This window comes from Antechinus flavipes, chromosome 4 (assembly GCF_016432865.1).
Source record: "Antechinus flavipes isolate AdamAnt ecotype Samford, QLD, Australia chromosome 4, AdamAnt_v2, whole genome shotgun sequence".
Lineage (NCBI taxonomy): Eukaryota > Metazoa > Chordata > Mammalia > Dasyuromorphia > Dasyuridae > Antechinus > Antechinus flavipes.
In genome coordinates, this window is record NC_067401.1 from 248424809 (window position 1) to 248446610 (window position 21802).

Here is a 21802-nt window from a genome sequence, read left to right on the forward strand (position 1 = left end):
GCTTTGTTTCGTCATTTGACTGCAGTTTTACATTTAAATGTTATTTCAGCTTCTGTTACAGTACAAAATGGCCAAAACTAAATATTTTATGAAATATTAAATAAACTTAAAAATAACCAGATCTCAGTTAAAAAACTAAGTAACTTCATTTTTAAAAAAATAATTAAATGATGAAATTTTGTATAACTGAAAATGTGGAACATCAACCTGCACTATTGGGCTTAAGTTTCATGTTAAAAGGATACATAATATTGCTTCAAGGTGCTTATAATTTTTTTTTTAATGTCAACCAAAGTTGGATATAACAGCAGCTATAAAAGTGAATGGAAGGTAAGACTGAAGTCAAGCTTGAAGACTGGAATAAGTGAGCATTTACCCAAAAGAGACACATACCTACCAAAAAAATTCCATACTCTGAATCTTATTTAAGACATCACTGATGACTAAAACGCTCTGTGGTTATTTAGGATCTCTTGCTAAATGCAAAAGCCTTTTCTCAGCCTTCATTCTTAAACCTTGCAATTATTGATATTACTGACTACTCCCTCTTTCTGGCTGTTCTAGCCTCCCTTAATTTCTTTTAATTTTCAGTTCATGTACTACCTTCTATGAAGCCTTTCCTGTTTCCCTTTTTCCCCCTCACTATCAAAAGTATTATGAATACACTTATTTCTTTACATGTTATATCTTGTTCCCCCTCTTACTAATAAGACCAGAGATTGGTTTTTTGTTTTGTCTTTGTATACCCATCACTTAGTATATAGTGCCTTGAATATACAATTATCATTAATTAAATGCTTGCTGAATTAGAAGTTATCAATTGAACTACAAGTGTCAGCTCTTTCTATCCTTCCTTCCCACCAGAGTTTCAGGGTCTTGTCTCTTCCTCTCCACTTTCTATTCCAGACTGAAAACATCTTTTCTGCCTTTTGCCCTTGCTGAAAAATGTGCCTAGTCATGGTGGTTTGCACACAGTAAATACTTAATAAGTATGCACAATTCATCATTGTTATTCCTTCTTTGGAAAACATAGAATCTAGACTAGAAAGCAATTTAGAGATCACAAAAATCACAGAATGTATGTTAAAAGCAAAGGAATCCTCATGCCCCTGGAGTCAGCTAGAAACTGGCTCATTAGAATCAATTGTGAAATTTTCAAAGTGAACATTTCCACCTTGGAAATCATTAAATGCTACAAATCAGGACTTGATCTTTTGTTTATTGTTTAGACTCAAAAAATTATGGAGAAAATGTTAATAATGCATATTAAGCTTAAAAGTTTACTTTCATTCATATTTTTTTTTCATATAATCAGTTGCTAAACATTTATCAGCATATCCATGGTTGGAAAATCCACTGAATCCAATTCATACACAAAAAGATTACCACTAGATGATAAGCAATCACCAGTCACTACTTGAAGTAATCCTTCAGAATATGGATAACCCAACACCTTTTGAAGTAATCTCTTCGTTTTTTTGAACAGCCCTAATTGTTAGGAAATTTTTCCCAACATCAAGTCTAAATTTGTAACTCTGCAACTTCCATCCACTCCATATCTACTTTACTCTCCTTTAAAGTTCATACTATCCAAATTGATCATCCAGTTCAGAAGCCAATGGCTGTCATTTATGGAAGACCAAAATATTCTTCTTTCTTAATAAGTTTACTACCTAGCTCATAATTTCTTTTATTCAAATCCTGTCCTTACACTAAGATGCTCATACCCTTGAAGTTGCTACCACCCACAAGTATTCCATGTACTGGTTCTTGAATTCTGATAATCCTTTTCTGATAAATGATCTGAATTTTATCTCATCTTTTACCAGCTACCCCTATTCGTTGAATGTTCTGCCTTTTCCACCTCAGCTTCTTATTTTCTCTTGACTTTCTTATTCATTGAGTGTTTTGCCTTTTTCACTTCAGCATCTTCGTTTCTCTTGACTTTCTTCAGGATTTATCCCAAGACCTCCCTCTTTCAAGAGGCCTTTCTTGGTCTCCTCAGTTCCTAATTTCTTTCCTTTCAAATTACTTATGACATCTCTGTATTTTTTTTTGAATGTACTATTACTTAGATATTGTCTAACCCATTAGTATTTATAAGACTGAGGGCAATTTTTTGCCTGGTCTTGTATCCCCAGATCTTAACACAGTATCTTGCATATATTAAACACTTACAAGCTTATTGACTTGACTCTCCAACTTATTAATGGTGTTCTTAATAACAGTTGTACAGGAATGTCACTTTTATTCTTGAAAACTACATCTCTCTTAATGCAGCCAGAGACTGACTGAATTAGCATTTTAACTGCCTCATCACATTGCTTATTTATGTTAAACTTATAGTCCATTTACATGCCTCAGACCTTTTTCAGATATTTCCATCCTCTAATTGTGAAGTTAAGATTTTTTAAAAACAAATACAAGACTACATTTTTTCTACTGAGTTTCATCTTAGATTCAGTTCTATACTTTAAGCTAACATTATCTTTTCGGATTTGGAGTCTTTATCACCTAAATTCTCTCCTGGCTTTGTGTCATCTGCAAATTTGAACTTATTAAATAGCATAAGTTCAGACATAGATCCTTAAGGTATTCCAATGAAGACTTCTTGCCAGGCTTATATTGGTCATCCAACCAGTTCCAAATCCATCTGCTGATACTATTGTTTAGTCTACATCTCTCCATCTTCTCAACAACTGTATGACAAGGGGCAGCTAGGTGGTACAGTGGATAGAGCACCAGCTCTGAAGTCAGGAGGGCCTGAATTCAAATCTAAACTCAGACACTAGTCCTAGCTGTATGATCCTGGACAAGTCACTTAAATCCAATTGCCTCCAGAGGTGTAGGGAAATCTTTATATGACATACTTAAGAGTTTTGCTTAGATCTAGGTACACTGTGTCTGCAGCATTTTCTCTGTTCTTTATTTTTAACCAGTTCTTTAATAAAATGTTTAATAAAATAAAATTTAATAAAATGTTTTCCTAGGAATTTAAGTCTGGAGAAAGAAATCACAACCCATCCATTATCTATGCTAAGAAGACCCCAAATGGCATTACAGTCAGAACATGACTAAAGTGACTGAACAACAAAATCAGGACAACATTGATCTTTATATCTAGTTTTATGATCTTTGATTTCTCCATCGAAGAACATCTAGGCTAACTTTGTCACTTTTCTTTTGAGGAAACTAAGGCTCCCAAATATTATGATTTGCTTAAGCCTCCAGATCCAGATTAGAAGTCAGGTACCCTGATTCTTATTCCTGTGTTCTTTCTATAATACTATGGACATTTGTTAAATGTAGAAAGTAATTATCATAAGAAATAAATATATATGGGATCAGAGACTTGCCCATCAGAATAAAGATACAAATGGCTGCATTTACTAACTAACTAGGGAAACCTAAAGGCAGAATAATAAAACTCTTCATAAGAATAAGTTTGATTGCTGGAAAGTTGAAGAGGAAAAAAGATGTATCAAAGAGCTATCAGATAATTTTCTCCACCCAGGTTCCACAACATATATACATAAAAGTTCCTCAACAGAATATAATTAATGAAAATGTTGCCTTAAAAGAGATGATAGTAAAGAATGGTAGGAAAAACACAGTATAACTTTTATCAGAAATAAAAACATTGATACTATAAACATGAATACCATTTGATATGAAAAATATCCTTAGCAAGATACTTTGAAAATCACTGTTCTAAAAGCCATTTACTTTGGCTACTCTATCGTTTTGATCCATTATTTCAGGAAAAACTCAAATACTCTTCACTTTACATTCTTGTCCTTAACCAGTTTATCTTGACAGTCTTACCAGCAGCCTTGCACCGACATTTAAATACATATATACGTGAGAAATTACAAAGTGACAGGAATTTTTTTTAAAAAGACTACATAAGGAGATATTTTTCCACCTCTCCCAGTTGATGAAACTAATTCAGTCAACTCTGCCTCTGTGCCTGCAAATGACACATTTCTTCTATGACTCAGTTGCTTTCACTCACCAGCCTTAACATTCTGGCCCAGTGTCCTTTCTTGGTCACCAGTCCTTTGTGTGTATTATTTCCTCCCCTACCATATTTGAAGGTTAATTCCTTGAGGTCAGGGACTGTCTTTGCTTTAGGACAGTATGTGACAATATTGTTAGTACTTAATAAGAACATCCTTTTTCAAGTTCATTCATCCATGAGTTTGTTTTAGATTTAATTTGGCAGAACTACATAATGTCCTCTCTACTACATTACTGGTTATCTGAAGACATGAAGGGGAAATATATTTGCCTAGTTACTTTTTTAAAAAAATTATTCCTTGCTTCTCATGTATGACCCAAACTACTCTGCTAGACTACATCCTGATCCAGGGCTACTACTATCTACCATTCCTCAAAACAGAAATAACTTTTATCTTAGGGCAACTATGTAATATAGTGGATAGGATACTGGAATTGGGAATCATGAAGACTGGAATTCAAATTCTCTTTCCTGACACTCATTGGCTCTGTGGCCCCCAAGCAAATTACTAACTTCTTTCAATTTCAAGTTCCTGAGCTGTGAAATGGAAATAATAGCACCTATCCAACATGGTTATTGTGAAGATCAATAGAGATTGTGCATGTAAAGTGCTTTGCAAACCTTAAAACACGATATAAATGTTAGCTCTTTATTCTTATCTCGTAGCTCAGGAAAAGAGTTGTGTTTAGTTATGCAGGAAACTGGTTTCTTTCATGAACGTAAGAATTGACTTTTTAAAGAAGATAACACTTAGGATGAAGTCATGTTTTTTTTTTAAATATTCATTTATTTCAGAAAAAATAAACTATATCAATTGTACCCTGGTTTCCATTTGTCACAATAAAGAAAAAATTTAGATAGGGAATTATACAACAAAATAGATTTAATCATCAGGATAGATTTGTTTTAGCCATGGCTGCATAATGTATCTGGCTCCATCATACGTGCTGAAGTAAACTTTCAAATCAGGATGGAATACCTAAAAATCATTTTTCATATTAGTTCATAAGCAAAACATTAGAGAATATTTTTTTTTCACAAGAGGTAAGATGATTAAAGTAAAAAAAAATAATTAAAAAAATAGAACATTCCTCATAATCCTCATTTAAGGGTACTAGGTGTGATATAATAACTATGAATTCATGATCTGTGCCATTGATGGAACCTCATTAGAGAAAGGTGCAAAGAAATTGCTAAAAGATTTCTTGGCACTAAGGAGAGTTACAGCTGAGCCAGATAGATTGTGTCTCAAGGTGAGCCTCAATCTGTCATTTATCAAAATGGATGAAGCCCTGGAGGAATGAACCTTGCAAGGTTTTATAGTCATCACCTTTCAGAAAGCATCATGCCATTGTCATTCCTCTCAAAGTTTTTAAACTAAGAGATTTAATATATTTTAATTATTAATTATAAGAATATATGATTATATACATAATAATATATTAATAATTTAATATATACCTAAAATATATCAGGAAGCCATGGTATAATAATCTGTCACATAAGACTGTAGCATTATTATTGAAACAATGCTACATGCTGAAATTTGTGTGATTTATAACATTTGGCTTTACTATTTTAATTCACAAAAATAAACTCTGGAAAAAGAAATAGCTTGTAAATAAAAATACTTTACCTCATGTCCAGTAATAACTTTAAGGTTTTCCTCAGGAATGTAGGCTGTAGATAAACCAATTCTGTTGTACTTGTTGACTAGAATTCGATAGTGAGGAGATTTTCTTAAATACTGTGAAAAATGGAAAAATAATAAGGATGCACATAAAAATTAACATGTTGCCAATTTTATAAAAGTAATGTCTAAAATAATTTTTAAATTAAAATAACACATTAATATTTGTTATTATGAAAATTATATAAACTTGCTGTAGCAGGTTTCTTCTTATTTAGTATGGCCTAGTTTGTAGTGTCAAAATATCAGCTATACCATTACAGCAAAAGTAAATGACTTTTAAGGTTTCAAAAATATATAACAAAAAGTGTATATTTCTTTATTGAAGCATAGCTTCACTCAGGTAAAGGTGCTAAAAGTAAGGAAAGTGAGACCATGGTGAGGCCCTGAGGAGTAAAAGCTATGACCATGTTAGTGCTCTGAATTAATTCAAGGCCTAATTATCAAGACGATTTATCATGGGGCAGTGAAGATAAAAGTGCCAGGCCTAGAACCATGAAGACTCATTCTCTAGAGTTCTAGTCTCAAACACAATTTTATTAACTATGTGACCCTGGACAAGTTACTTAACCCTGTTTTCCTGAGTTACCTCATATATAAAATGAGCTGAAGAAAAATGACAAATCACTCCAGTATCTTTGCCAAGAAAACCCCCAATGGGGTCTCAAAGAATTAGACAATTGATCATAACAACTATTTATTGTAATTTAGTCTAAAAGAAAAAAAAACATGTTCAACTTTTATTCTTTGAGTAGTTTTTCTAAGATATAAAAGTAATAAAAGCAATTATCTGGTTTTCTGTTGCTTTGTGTCCTTTCATTGACAAGAGAAACTGAATTTGTAACTATCTGTGATTTAGGAGTAACCTTTTTCAATTTGTACTAAGGTATATTTGTGATGTTTCCAAGTGATATTTACAATATACGACATAGCCTCTCTGCTTCATATTTTCATGAGTAATTTTAACTCAAAAGAAATTGAAAATAATAATTAAGTTGTAAAAACATGGACCTGGAGTCAGAAAACCTGGATTCAAAGCCCAGCTCTTCTAGTTCACTTATTAACCTCCTCTTAACTTTTATCATCTTCTTTGTAAAATGTAGAGCTTAGAAAAGATTATTTTTTAAAGTCTCTTCTCAATCTAATAATCCATGAGTCTCTAATATGTTCTTTCTTCTATTACATATTTAGATCTTCTTTAAAACTAACCTCATTTATTACTAATTTCTACATACATGGATAAATTAAAATGCCTATGAATTCAAGTGAATTATCTGTACTTATCTTGCTTCAAAAATTTTCTAACCTGTTTCTCAGGAGGATATTTTTGTTTTAGCCACTCTTCTGGACCTCTGGCTTCTACATCCCAACCAATAATTACTCCTGAAAAGCCAAGTTGCTTGTGTATTACCACCATTCCCACGTTAAACTGAACAAATTCTGGCCTGGGACTTCGAATTCGAGTTGGTTCTACAATAGCAATGACAAAAATATTAAGCAAAGAAAATATTTTATTGAATACATTATTTTCATGATTTATCTATGTATCAAATAGTTACCATCACCAAAAAGCAGTCTTATTAATGGTCTCCAAACTAAGAAAGACAAGCTACCCATGCTGAAAGAGAAAGTAAAGTATGATAATAGACTATCTTTATAGACTAGCTTCAGCTACCTACCCCATTAAGCCTTTATAGGATTAATATTTGGGTCCTTTGAAATGTCTTTTTATCCCTTTCTAGTGGTACTAACATGTAATCCTGATAACAGAAGGTGCTAGTCTAAGAAATCCACAAACAAAATAATCCCTGAGTTTTGTTTTTTTTTTAAGGTAGGTGAAAAGATAAGGTTACAATAGTGTAAGAAATTTACATACAGAATTAAGGCAACAGAAAAATATATGGACTACTTGGCAAGTCACTTAACCCTATTTGTTTTGTTTTTTTCATCTGTAAAATGAATTGAAGTAGAAAATAGCAAAACATTCTAGTATCTTTGCCAAGAAACCTCAATGTTGGAGTCATGAAGAGTCAAGACACAGAAATGACTCAAGGGAATAAGAAAACATTCCAGATAATAGCTTATTATATTCCTCACCAGATCTCCCTATTCCTTTTTTTTTATTTTAGAAAATGCATTTAATATTTTGTTCCCAATATGTTATATGTAAAAACAATTTTAACATTCATTTTAAAAATTTTGAATTCAAAATTTCTTCTTTTCCCTGCTCTCCCTCTTCATTGAGAAGGCAAGCAGTTTGACATAGATTACACATGTATAGTCAATCTTGTAAAACTTTTCATATTAGTTGTGTTGTAAAAGAGACAGAAAATAAAAAAACATGGTTTGATCTAGCTTCCATCAGTTTTGTGTTGTTTTCTTCCTGGATGGCTAGCATTTTTCTTAAGTCCTTTGGCATTGTCTTGGATCATTAAATTGCTGAGAATAGGTCATTTACAATTGATCACTGTACAATATTGTTACTGTGTACAATGTCTCTTGGTTTTGCTCATTTCATTTGGCATCAGTTCAGAATTTTTTCTGAGACCATCCTGCTTGTCATTTCGGATAGCCCAATAGTATCAGAAATACATCTTATCCAGTCATTCCCCAATTAATGGACGTAGTCTCTGTTTCTAATTCTTTGCCCCCATTAAAGGAGCTGCTTTAAGTATTTTTATATAAGTTCTTTTAATTTTTTAAAAAATCTCTTTGGAATACAGATCTAGTGGTAGTATTACTTGGTCAAAGGGTTTGCATGGTTTTATAGTCCTTTGGGTACAGTGCCAAATTGCCCTATAGAATAGTTGAATCAGTCACCAACAATGTATTAGTATCTCAATTTTTCTATAACCCCTCAACATTAGTTATTTTCCTTTTCTATTAACCAATTTGATAAGATAGAGTGGTAGCTCAAAGCTATTTTAATTTGTATTTAATCAATAGTGATTTAGAGCATTTTTTCATATAATTATAGCTTTGATTACTTATCTGAAAATTACTTGTTCATATCCCTTGACTATGTATCATTTGAGGAATGGAATGGTTCTTATTTTTATAAATTTGGCTTAGTTTTTTATATAGTTGAGAAATTTTAATTTTTTTTGTTATGATTACTGTGTACTCCATCATATTTTACCTTCATCCTTGTTTATCCTGCTCTCTCCTTTCACCATGTCCATCCTCAAAAGTGTTTTGCTTCCGTCTTTTATCTTCCGATTTGTCTTCCCATCTATCACTTTCCCCTTCTCTTAATGCCTTCCTGCTTTCCTATAGAGTAAAATACAACTGACTGTATATGTTGTGAGCCAATTCTTGCTCCCACCTAACTTCTCCACTTCTTCCCCTCCACTCTAAAAGCTCTTTTATGCCTCTTTTTTGTGAGATGTTTATCCCTTTCTACCTCCTTCGAGTGTATTCCTCTTCTTAATTGTTTTAAGATAATTCCCCCATCATATTCAATTCATGTATACTCATCCTCACAGTCCTAATAACAAGAAAGCTTTTAAGAGTTACTATTATTTTCTTATGTAGGAATATAAACAATTTAATCTCATTGAAACCCTTATGATTTCTTTTTCCTCTTTACCCTTTTATGCTTCTCTTGAGTTTTGTATTTGAAAGTCAAAATTTTTATTTAACTGTGGCTTTTTCATGAGGAATACTTGCAAGTTTTTTATTTTATTGAATTTCCATGTTTTCTCCTGAAGGATTATACTCAGGTTTATTGGGTAGGTTGTAATCCCAGTTTCTTTGCCTTTCAGAATATCATATTCCAAGCCTTATAATCCTTTGATATAGAAACTGCTAATAATTTTGTATTATTCTGGCTTTGTGGTTTGAATTATTCCTTCCTGGCTGTTTGCAATATTTTCTCCTTAACCTGAGAATTCTGGAATTTGACTATAAAATCCTAGGAATTTTGATTATTCTCTGTTCCATAGATTCCTGATCACAAATCATTCTATACTTTGCCCTCAAAGATTATTCTTTAATTTTTGTTATGGTCATTATATGTATCTGTATCTCAATAAATTCAACTAATTTACTTGGCTGCTGTTTAAAAATAGTATTTTTATTACATATATTCCTTTTTAAAACCGACTTTTAAAATGTACACAGTAATGAGTTTTAAAAATTTAGCTTTTAAATTTTTTTTTGCTTTGATGAAAGAATCATAACTTATATCCCAGTGAAAAAAACTGAGCCAACAATCCAAATTGCCCAAGCCCAAATAAATATGACCAAATGAAAATGTTTTTTCAGTTAAGGCTCGATTTGACATCAACATTCAAAACATTTTGTATTACAATAAGGATTGAAATACATTTAATTTTCTATTGATCATGAAGAGAAGACTGGCCCAATACCTGCAAAGTAAGCATGGCTAAATTCTTCTTCTTCATTGTACCAGTTCCTAGAATGAAAAAAGATACAGATGCATTATAACAATAAATAACACCAATATGAACATACAGTTGATTTAAAAGTTAACTTTTTTAAGAGACCATGAAAAGAAACATAAAAAAAAAAAAAATGGATACTCAAGACCCTATTCTTTTGTCAGTGTAGACTTTTATCATTCCCAGTCCTCACTTGTCAGGCTTCAAGATTAAATTCAGACATTCAATTGCTGAATGCAGAATTTTAGGATGAAATTATATAAAGAAAATACTGGAATTCAATCATCTCCCTGGTCATTTTAATAAGAGTTTGCAGTGCTTGGAAATCTTATGTCTATAAAAGGGAAAGCTAATTCATGAACCATTTCTTGATGGTGATTCATATTATTCAATTTCTGAATTAAATTCCAAAGATTTCAGAAACTGAGATTTCAGAAACTATTAGTATATTTATATATTTACCATCAATGAGGATAATGAATGACAGGTTTACAGACTTAAAGAATTTCTTATACCTGTACTGGCAAAGGCGGCAGAAACAATAATAGCCAGACACACAGAAATGGGCAGAGCTGCAGTGAAATTATAGTAGTTGATTGAATGATATGTGAACCCACAAGATGCTTCCTCTTGGAGGACAAAAGTATCCTCAATTTCCACTGTAGAAATTGCCAGTGTATATACTGTAGGTCCCATTATAACTCCTGTGGAAATGGTACCGCTTCTTTAGAAACCACTTAAGGGAAGGGCACATGAATATAAGGGCAGCCAGGTGGCACAATGGATGGATAAGAGTGCTAGTCCTGAGTCAGGAAGATTCATTTTCCTGAATTCAATTCTAGCTTCACATACCAGCTGTGTGGTCCTGGGCAAGGAACTTAATCCTACTTACCTCAGTCATCTATAAAATGACCTGGAAAAAATGGCAAAACCATTCTAGTATCTTGCCAAGAAAACCTTGACAAGGAGGCATGAAGAGTTGGATACAAATGAAATAACAGCCAATAATATGAATAAAGGAAAATGCTACAGAGGGCTTTAAGATTCTGAAGACTGAAGAAGTTTAAAAATTATAATTTTTCATTGGTATTGTCCCACCTAGAATACCACATCCACAACATTTCTAACCCATAGAAAAATACTGTTAACTAAGATATCTAAAGGAAGGTAGAAACAAATTTTCATTTTTAGTTTGAACTACAGGGTACTTTCTGTGTTTAGAAAATATTCCCTCTCCACCTCATTCAGCTCCTTGACACACATGAGCAGCTGTTTCCCTGACTGTTTTATAAAAATTAAATGCTACTCTCTGGAAAATAGTCAATATTTATACAAATTTATACACATTTTAACTAATGGAACTTTTACTATTAAAAATAGACACCTGAAAAAGAATTCACCACTAAATGGTGCCCCACAGATGAGGATTGCCCAAAACAAACAGAAATAATGTTAATGTAATAGAATAGTATAGCTCTATAAAGAGCAAATAAATGTGGAGAATTCAGAGGTACACAAAGACTTAAATGAGTATTATATGAATATGAACAGTATTAATATTGACTAAACAGTGTAGTAAATAAAAAAGAAAAGGCAAGAAAACTGTAGTCAAACAGAATGGATGACAGTATCAAATTGTTGGGTTTTTTTTTTTTAATGTATATCCTTTCTTTTAGCACACTAAACTATAAAAGGAAAAAGTGACTGCAATTAAGTAATTTTGTTTATATATTTGGGGGGACATGTGCTTTCCCAGAAAGGAGGTATTTAGATGTCTGTTAGGATGTGTTTGTATACACACACATACACATATTCACATATATGTATAGAGACATATTTTGTTTTGACAAAACCAAGAAGGAATATATCTGATATGTACACATTTATATATGTGTGTGTGTATACAGAGATACACTTTGACACAGCAGACATAGTCCTGATTTTATCCAAAGGAATATATATATACACACATTATATAAACATATATATGCACATGCATGTATCAAATACACGTACATGCATGAGTGAGTGCATATAGACAAATATTTTATTTTGACACAGCATCCATATCCCAAGAAACATTTAAGCATCTCCTTCCTAAGAAAGTAGATATCAAGAGATGTATGTATGTATTAATATATACATTTTGGTTTTATATAGCATATATAGCATTTCTATATATAGCATTTCTTTAATACATATTCAATTCAACAGACAGTTACTAAGTACCTATTACATGCAAGGCTTAAGCACCCAAGATACAAAAATGCCATGTGCCCTCAAGAAACTTACAATCTACATGGAAATCACAATGGGCTCACACATAAATCGCAGACTGTCTTGGAGCAAAGAAAAGATCTAGATAAGATACTCTAGAAGCAGCTAAGAAAGCAAAGAACACTTTCAGCAGAGAGATAAGAGGAAGAGAGATAAGGGAAAACGTACCAGGGAGAGGTGGTGTCTGAACTGAGGCTTTATTCAGACTTTGAACACAATTCTTCTCTTTTCTTTATTGTTAACTAGTCAACTCCTTTTTGGCTTAACTGTAAAATGGGGCAGAATCTGCTTTTATTGGGAGACTTCTAGCTACTAATTGAGGATTTCAAATTTAGGCCCCTTTGGGGTTTGAATAGACTGACTTATTACTTATACAAAACAATGTCTAGATCTGGCATAACACTTATTAAGCTTATAAAATGTGTGCTATTATTCAACAGTATCAACTGTATAATTCAAATTCAAGATCTATGGTATGGTGGAAGGGAAATTCTGTATAATATCTGCTTAGCTCCAATTATGAAAAGAGGAGTTTATGATTTTTGCCATATCTTTTATCACTATTACTAAGATAGCTGTCCTTATACTAAATGATGAGAATTCAATTTTTTTAAAGAATTTGAGAATTTTCTACATGCAAAGCACTGTGCTGGACGAGCTTTGGTATTACAAAGATGGGGAAAAGATGATTCCTACCTTTATGGAGCTTACAACCTAGGAGAGAAGACTTATAATCACCATATTATAAAGTAGAATATGAAAATGCATTAATAGTTACAAAATGCTGTGAAGATAGATCTTTATTGATCAAGAATAAGTAGCTCTCAAAACAAAAATTTTAAAAATATCTCTCCTTTTAATATATCATATATACTTTATGGAGAAGAAACAAGGAAAGAATTTTCCCAACATTCCTCAATTTTATATCATTTCTCAGGCAAAAATATTTTTTGATCATAATGTTCAAGAAAGTATGTTTAAAGAATATAGTCATCAGATTGAACTATTGCTAGTAATGATTTTAATTTTTATCTCAGAATAAGCTATTAGCATAATTATGCCTTACCTCATTTTTACCATCTGATTTTTTAAATATCTGGTCCACGGTTTCAGACTCAGGTATGACCATCTAAAATTGTTCCAGGAGCTAATTAACCTGAAACAAAAATATTGTTTTAAGTTAACCTATAGTTTTAAAGTAGGCATAGTAAAGAGAAAGAACACTTTTTCCAAGTTTTATAGAGTTAGTGAATTCTTGGTTTAATGAAATTAGACATGGAGGGGGATTGAAGGGAACAGCCCATGAGTTTGAATAAAATGTTTTTTGACACAAAATTTTCTCTAATTTTATTTATTGAATAGAAGGAAGAAATTATTCAGGACAAATATAAATCCACAAAGAGAGGGACAGCCTTAACTTTATTTCCTACACACAATAATTTCTTCATAAATGTTTAAATAAGTATATAAAACTTTTTTAAAATCTATAAAACAAAATATATAGCCAACATGAAAAGAAATTCAATAAATATATTTGTTTAAAAGAGAGTTTTTCTAGAAATTAAACTCTAACATTCAAAATATATGAGGAATTGCTATACCTTTATAAAAGAAACATCCTATCTATTATAAGCAATTTATGGAAGAGGAGATACTAGCTGTAAATAATATAATAAATATTCAGTCACAAATAATCAGAAAAATGTAAATTGAAAAAACTGGCAATATCACGGCCTAGCTACTACATTGGCAAAAGTAAAATTGATAAAAACAAACCTAAAGGAACTATGGGGAAACAAGTATGTCATACTGTCATAAGAACTGAAACTTGGTATAGGGTGTTTTGTTTTTTTTTGGAATAGCAAATTGGCAGTACAGAATGAAAATTAGTCTATGAAATATCAATTTTACCTTGTGTTCTACTTGTCTATTACCAGGAAATATATAAAATATTTTCAACTATGTTATCCATGGAGAAAACTAGAAGCATGATTCCAATAACTGAGCAATGTCTAAATAAATCTATATAACAAAAAATACATTATACAAATGAGAAATAGAACTAAAAGAACATTTACACTAAAAAGTATAACCATGTGAGCAGATTAACATCGAAAGGAGACATTCAATTCAAATTAAACAAAAAATTTGTGAAAAGGAGAAAAACAAATTTTAGTTAAGATATATCTAGTAATAGCATAAGACAAAAACAACACAAAGAATAATTGTGAGTGAAGTATGTTTTACCATAGTTTTGAACATATATTTATATCATTCACGTCATTCATAATGAATAAAATTAATAATTCATAATTTTAAATTAATAAAATTTGTCTTCTTAAAAGTTAATCAGAGCATAAGTATAATATGGTCATCATAGACAGGTATATAAATATAAAACCTGTACAATTGGATATTTGTTTTCTTCAAGAAACACTATGAAGCTGGTACTTTCAGACAAACTTAAAATTATAACTTATTGCTACATTTTGAAAAATGTGGTAGATTACTGGTTTCTTGGAAATAAGTTACATGAAGCAAGTGTTAGGTATGTGCTATGTTTGCAAGGGTGCTGGGGGGTTTTTTAATCACATACAAAAATGATATATGCAAAATAGGATTTAGGACAAAAACAGTGGTATCTGAAAAATTTAATGCTGCTGCATCATTTTGCCATAAGTATTTAAATGCAATATTACTCTTAATAAAAGATGATTTTAGGGGAAAATAATCTAAATTATATGCATATAACATTTTTCTCCAAAGAAAAAAGGCATGGGACATTTGAACAATTTGAATTATGGCACAACTCTAATATATTCACATATATAAGGGAATATACCTTATGCAGGCATCCTACTCAACAAATTTTGCCCTATCCTATCCAAGTAAGATCTTAGATGCCTATGGATATTAGTTTCATTAGGGAATTGTCATTTTTGTCTTTTTTTTTTTTAAGATTTCCTCTGTTTCTCTGAGTTATATCTTGGAGACAATTTTTTTTCCTGAAAATGACATATCTAACTTTATTATTACATTAATGGGAAAAGAGAAGTCCTTATGAAAGAATTGTGACATAAAAGATGACTATTCTGCATGATTTCCCAAATCATTTCTAAGTAAAACATATATCTATTGGGCCAATAATATACTTCTGAAATTTAGTATTCACTGCTTTCCTAATTTCTATGTGGAGTATCCTACTTTCTATGTAGATCACAATTACATAATTCCATGTATACCATTCCTGTCTTCCAGCAGTATGGAAGAACTTAAAAGTCTTGTGTATTTAGCTTTGAAATGCATCTTTATAGTTGCAATGTAATTGCAATGCAACTGTGATATTCTGGAATATGATCATAATGTTAAAAAAAAAACAGAATTCATACACTGAAAAACAAGCCTAGAAAATAGCAAGGTTTCCTTTAGTGACTTTTATAAAAAGAGAATAATGTTTAACAAGGAGTAGTAGTCTTTATCATGAGTTATTTGGAATCTTGATTGACCTTTGTGTTAAGCAGATTTCTTTGTCTTTCAAAACTGTTCATTTTACAATGTTGACTATATTATAAATTGTTTTCCTGATTCTGCTCACTTCAATCTGAATCAGTTCATCTGTCTTGCCAATTTTCTCTGAAATAATTTCTTTCACATAATTTCTCATAGGACAATAGTATTCTATTAAATTCATATTCTATAATTTAGTTCAGTGTGACCTATGAAAAGTCCAAAAAGAATTTCTGGGTAATTAACAATCATTTTTAATTATTACTAGTAATTAATGAAATGTTGTCAGTGGCACTTTTGGGAACAAAAAAGAACAAATCATGCCCTTCCTCCCTCCCTTAATACTTATATACCCTTGGAGAGTGGTATTTCTGACAGGCAGAAATAAACTGGTTAACAATTAATGAGAGAATGAATATTATAATGAAAGGTGGGCTTATTCTAATGATGAGCTGGGGGGGGAGAGGGGGAGAACATCAGTCTGATCCTATAGCTCTTAGATAAACAAACTATCTCTATATCCAGACCAACCATCTCTAGCAGTCTAGACAAAATATATTTAATACTGCCTAAGTAGAAGAACATAATGGGCTATAATTCTGCAAAATTTGATTAGCTTAAAAGACTAAAGCTTCAAATTGTTGCTATCACTTCCTTAGCATACGCATATTAAACAGTCATGAAAAACTCCAGGAATGCTCCAATGTTTGGCTGGTGGGGAGGAGGAGGGTGACACAATGGGTAATTTATAAGCAAGGGAGCTTTTCTAAGCTGAATGAATCTGAGGTGTCTTCAGTTCCTATCCTTATTGAATATCCTGTTATGGACAAGGAAATCTCTTTTAAATAACTTTAATATATGAATGTTTCATTTTGTTCCAATATTGAATCTAAATTACTCAAGTCCATTTGTTCTTAGAACAATATACAATATAGTATACAACAGTATAGAACAATATACAATAAAACTTTTATACCATGACTTGTTGAGAGTTATTTCTAGATGATTCAAAAGACAAACTATATAAAATTTTTTATTACAGAAAGTTCTTATGACCATCTGAATACTATTTTAGGTCAGATGTTTGATTGTTAAATATAATACTCCAAAGTAAATATAGCACTAAAAGTTACACTCCTGGAACATACAAACTGTGTGTTATTTTCTCTTTCAGAATGATATTATTCTCCTTTGATAAGATAGTTACATTTTCTTTTGGGATATCTTCACCTCTGTACTATACTGTGCTGAATACATTGTGAAATATACGTATTTATTTTCAAAATGATATTTTACTGTGGATATAAATGTCAGTGTGATAAGATACCCCTTATGTATTTCTTGCCAAGTAAATTATAAGACAACATTTTTCAAAGTTGATTTGAGAATTGACCACAAATAATATATACAGCTCTCCTTAGAAAATTGGTGGACATTTTTCTAAGTTTTAAGGAAACTAAAGCTTAGTAATAAAAAGATACCACCTTTTGATTACTTGAAGGCCTTGAGTAGAATCAGTTCTACACCATTGAGCAAGTAAATATTGAGCTGGAAATGCAGCCATAAGGACACAGAGTTGTATAATCATAAGAGCATTAATGGTAGGCATTTCTACAGGGATACTTCCTCCAAGTTGTTGTTGCCAGTCTGTCAAAGAAAAAGATGAAAAGTTGTTAAGCAGTTTTTACTGTCCAACTACCAACAGTATTAACAGTTGAAATATTCAACGTTTTCTTAATCACTAGCTATACCTAAACACCTAGTAGTATTCCTTGAACCAAAACTGAGTTCAAGGCATATAATTGTTTTCTCTATGTTAGCATCTGAAAAATAATTATAAAAGAGCACCCCCTGACCATTAGTGAAACTGAGAGAGTCTTATCCATTCTCCATCCCATCCACAATTTCTCCTTTTAAAAACTTTCATACAATTTATGGCCATGAACATCTAACTTAGCTCAAATAAAATTACATACTTCAAATGTATATACATGATATATGAATTATATGAATGCATCCTGAAATATTCATGACAGCTACATGGTATACTGAGAAAAGTTCTGGATTCATGGTCAGAAGACTGGGACTCAAATCCAGTCTCTATGACTCACTTTCTATTTGACCTCTCTGAGCCTAATGTGTTGAGAATAGTATTCCTTGTTCTAAATATGTCTGAGGTTTGAGTACCAAATGTTGGGATTTGGTCACATTAAGAATTCGCAATGACCATTCTCTTTGACAAAAGGAAGGTTTATTTATGAGAAAAGGTTACCGACAAAATGAGATACAATAGATATCAGAAGTGGTAAATATGTAACAGAGCTCGGAGAGCATATAGTTAAAACTCCAACATGGTTTTAACAATTAACAATGAAAAAGACAAGTTCCATAATAGAACTCATAATTAACCAGGAGAAAGGAAATATTCCATAAAGCGGAAGTATTTCTCTGACTGGCAGGCTAAATCCTAAAAGTAATGTAGCACCGTAAAAGAATTTTAAGGAGAAAGACACCATGGAGGTGGGAGGAAAAGAAAGACACCACAATGCAGAAGCAGTGTCAAGCTTAACCAAAAAAATTCAGCAGTGATGGCATGGGCCATGGACAGATTTATAGAGAAAATTTAATCTGGAGGAGAGGTGGTTAACATGACTTGGATTTCTGACTGGACATAGTCAGGTGGGGCTACCCACCTCTGCAGAGGGTGGGATTATAAAGTTAAATGATCCCTATCAGTACCCTTCTTTGATGCCTCAAGGAGTAATTTTATTAGTATTTCAGGTTTTTTCTGCCAAACCCACCTAGTTCCTCAGGACCTGATCACTAAGATTTCATCCAATGTAAAAAGAAGATAAATGAACTCTAAGGTCGCATTCAATTCTAATTCCTATGATACTAATAAAAATGTATACTTTACAAGTGTAATAAAAACTAGGACAAGGAAAAAAAAGTAATTTCTTAAAGGACAATCTTTTCCAGGCCCTATATTCCCTAAATCTAATGATATTGAATATAACCTTGAATATATAATGGAATCCTAAAATTTCAGAGTTGAAAAGGACTTCTATTCCTGTTATGCCTGAACAAGAATCCTTTACAATACCTTCAACATGTGCTCCCCTAGTATCTACTCAAAAATATCAGATGAGGAACAATTGACTACTTCCCAAAATGGTCAATTTCAGATAACTCCAATCATTGGAAAAAATTTTTTTCCTTATATCAAACTTAATTTTCTCTTTGCAACTTTCAACCATTTCATTCTCTAAAAATGTACATCGTAATGGAGAAGATAACATATAAATAACGGCATATGTAAGATTTATATAGAATAGATGGAAGGTACTCTGAAAGGACTAACATTAGTAGCTGAGGTGGTGAAAGGGACTGAGAAAGGCTTCTTGGGGAAGGTGGGATTTGTGCCTATAGAAAAACCAGAAACTAGTTGGTACAGATAAGGAAGGAAAACATTCCAGTCTTAGAGGACTTCAATCTCTCTCCCTTCACTTTCTCTCTTCATCTCCCTCTCCTTTTCTTTCTGTCTCTCTCCAACTTCTTTTTAGGAACTGTCTTCCTGATTTCTTTTCCCAGAAGTTAGTACAATGCCTGGCACATAATAGAAGATTGATAAATGCTTGTTAACGGATTGGCCATAAAATCAGCAATCCAGTTCTCATTGTCTCTTTCTCTTTCTCCTTCTTTCTTCTCTTCTTCCTCCTCTTCTCAAATGATTTACTCTCCGGTGATACTACCCTATCTCTAGTTATCATCTAAATTACTTATCTCAATATGAAACAAATGCTAATTTTTAGAAAAATGTTTCCACGGCATTTTTCTAAAAAATTAATATAGGATAATCCATTTTCATTTTGGGAAGGCACGAATAGCTCAGAAAATCCAACCATCCCTAATTAGTCACAACAGGGAAAAATAACTGCCCGGAGGACGAGGGGGGAGGGGCGCGAAGGGGAGAGGGGGCAGGGAAAGAAGGAATCCAAAAAACACCCAAATAGCTGTCCGTAGTTTTCCACTACCCATTATGAATTCCAAACTAAGGTGCAAAGAATGTATAAGGCCGGCACGCGGTTGTTTTTTTTGTTTGTTTGTTTTCCCCTTTTCTTTTTTAAAATTAAATTGGTCCTCTCGGAGCGTCGGAAGCTCCTGAGGAAACTGTCTGAAGAAAACCTTCTGGAGGCCTAGGGGAGAAATCAGGTGGGACTCATTAGTTGCAAGAAATCCCTGAGGACTCCGCCGCTTGGCCCCCGAAAGCTTGGTGCAACAGATGGAATTCGATGTTTTTGAGCCAGTGGACTTAAGTTCTAAAAAAGCCTCCCATGCTACTTATGAGATAAGAGGCAAATCGCTTTCCTTCCCTGGGCCTCAGTTTTTACATCTGTAAAACGAGAAAGTTAAACTAGATGACTTGGTTTTTGGGGGATGTTTTTGTAGGTTGTTTTCCAGTGCTACATCAAAGAGCTTATAACGGTTCATTCCAACTCCATCCTCCCGGCCCCAACACCCTAGACATACTGACAGCCCTGTTTCCGTCCCACCAATCCCCAGTTCCCCTCCCGACCACCTCATCCTTCCTAACAGTAGGCGCTCTTTGCAACGCCCATTAGAAAGAAGCCGAGGTCTCCCAGCGCAGGTGAGATGAAAGGAGCAAACGGTACTTAGTTGCCGCCTCCCAGATGCTAGACTCCCCACGCACCTCCCTCCTGCTCCTGACACCTACGAAGATCTCTTAGACAGCTCCCTTACAGCCCTACATAGATGCCACTCTCCTTTTAGGAAGAAAAGAGGGAGGGGTAAATTGGCTGTCACCCAGGGGTTGATCTAGGGGTTCCATGTAAACCTCCGCTGCGGGCAGTCTGATGTGAGAGAGAGCTGCGGGTGAGGTCTAGTGCAGGGAAGATGATAATTCTGTGCTCCCTCTCCATCTCCAAGCGCACTCCCGACTCCCTTATGTCTGCCCCGAAGTAGAAGAGAATGGTAACCACAGAGCGGTATTCAAACTTCGAGTTTCCAACACGCAGGGGAACCTAATCTCCTCTGTTACAAGTAAATTAACATGTAAAGCACTTTACAAACCTGACGGCCCTATGTAGATGCTAGCTGTAATTATTTTTACTAATTACAAAATCAGAAAAAGATACACAATGCCGTCCGTCTCCACCCCCACCCCCATCCTCCAAACAACAACAAACTCCTCATTTTAGTGATAAGGAAACTGATTCCTAGGGAAAGTATTTGCCCAAGATTACACGGCTGACAGAATTTGAACTTACGTCTTTCGGGTCCAAATGCCTCACTCTTTCCTTAGAACCTCGGGCGCTTCCACTTATGACGGATTCTTTTCTCCTGGGGCTCTGGGACGTGAACCCTGAAATGCCTCAGCCTGGTTTTGTGCTCATAGAAAATCAGGGTGAAGTTCCCTGGGACTTCCCGGGGTTGGATTTGCAAATGAAAAAGCCCCGGAGTTTCGTACGAGTCTTTAAAAGCGAAGAGCAAATATATCTAGAGGGTAAGCAAGTGGAGAGGGGGGAGGGGAAGGGGTCCGAAAGCTACTGTAATTAGAATCTTTAGATTATTGTCTTGGTAACAGTTCCTCCAGTTGGGGACCTAGCTGCACCTGTAGCGACAGAAAAAAGTGTAGTTTTTAGGTTTTTTTTTTAATGTGTTTGTTTTTAGTTGCAGAGTTGTGGTAGAAATATACAAATTATACTGACTTCTTCTTTTTCTGCAGCTGGTATTTAAAACCCGACTGCTTGAAAGACAGGAACTATTTACTTTTCTCACTGAACCTGAAAATTAAACCCCCAAAGTCTTCCGCAAAGCTCTGGATTCAAGTGCTGCCCTAACATACACTGGCCTCCTGACCCCCAGAGCACTCTTATAACAAGC

At 33.3% G+C, this 21802-nt stretch overlaps 1 protein-coding gene across 1 annotated transcript; it reads right to left on the reverse strand.

Annotated features, from left to right (window-relative positions):
* Positions 1 to 4787: 4787 nt before the first annotated feature.
* Positions 4788 to 21390, reverse strand: LOC127561934 (F-box only protein 21-like). Its single transcript, XM_051997300.1, has 7 exons — positions 21187 to 21390; positions 17383 to 17545; positions 13458 to 13547; positions 10082 to 10128; positions 7018 to 7181; positions 5658 to 5768; positions 4788 to 5000 (listed from the first exon to the last, which is right to left on the reverse strand). Exons 2-7 carry the CDS (start codon positions 17505 to 17507, stop codon positions 4905 to 4907), a joined length of 633 nt encoding a protein of 210 aa, XP_051853260.1. The 5' UTR covers positions 17508 to 17545; positions 21187 to 21390; the 3' UTR covers positions 4788 to 4904.
* Positions 21391 to 21802: the final 412 nt, after the last annotated feature.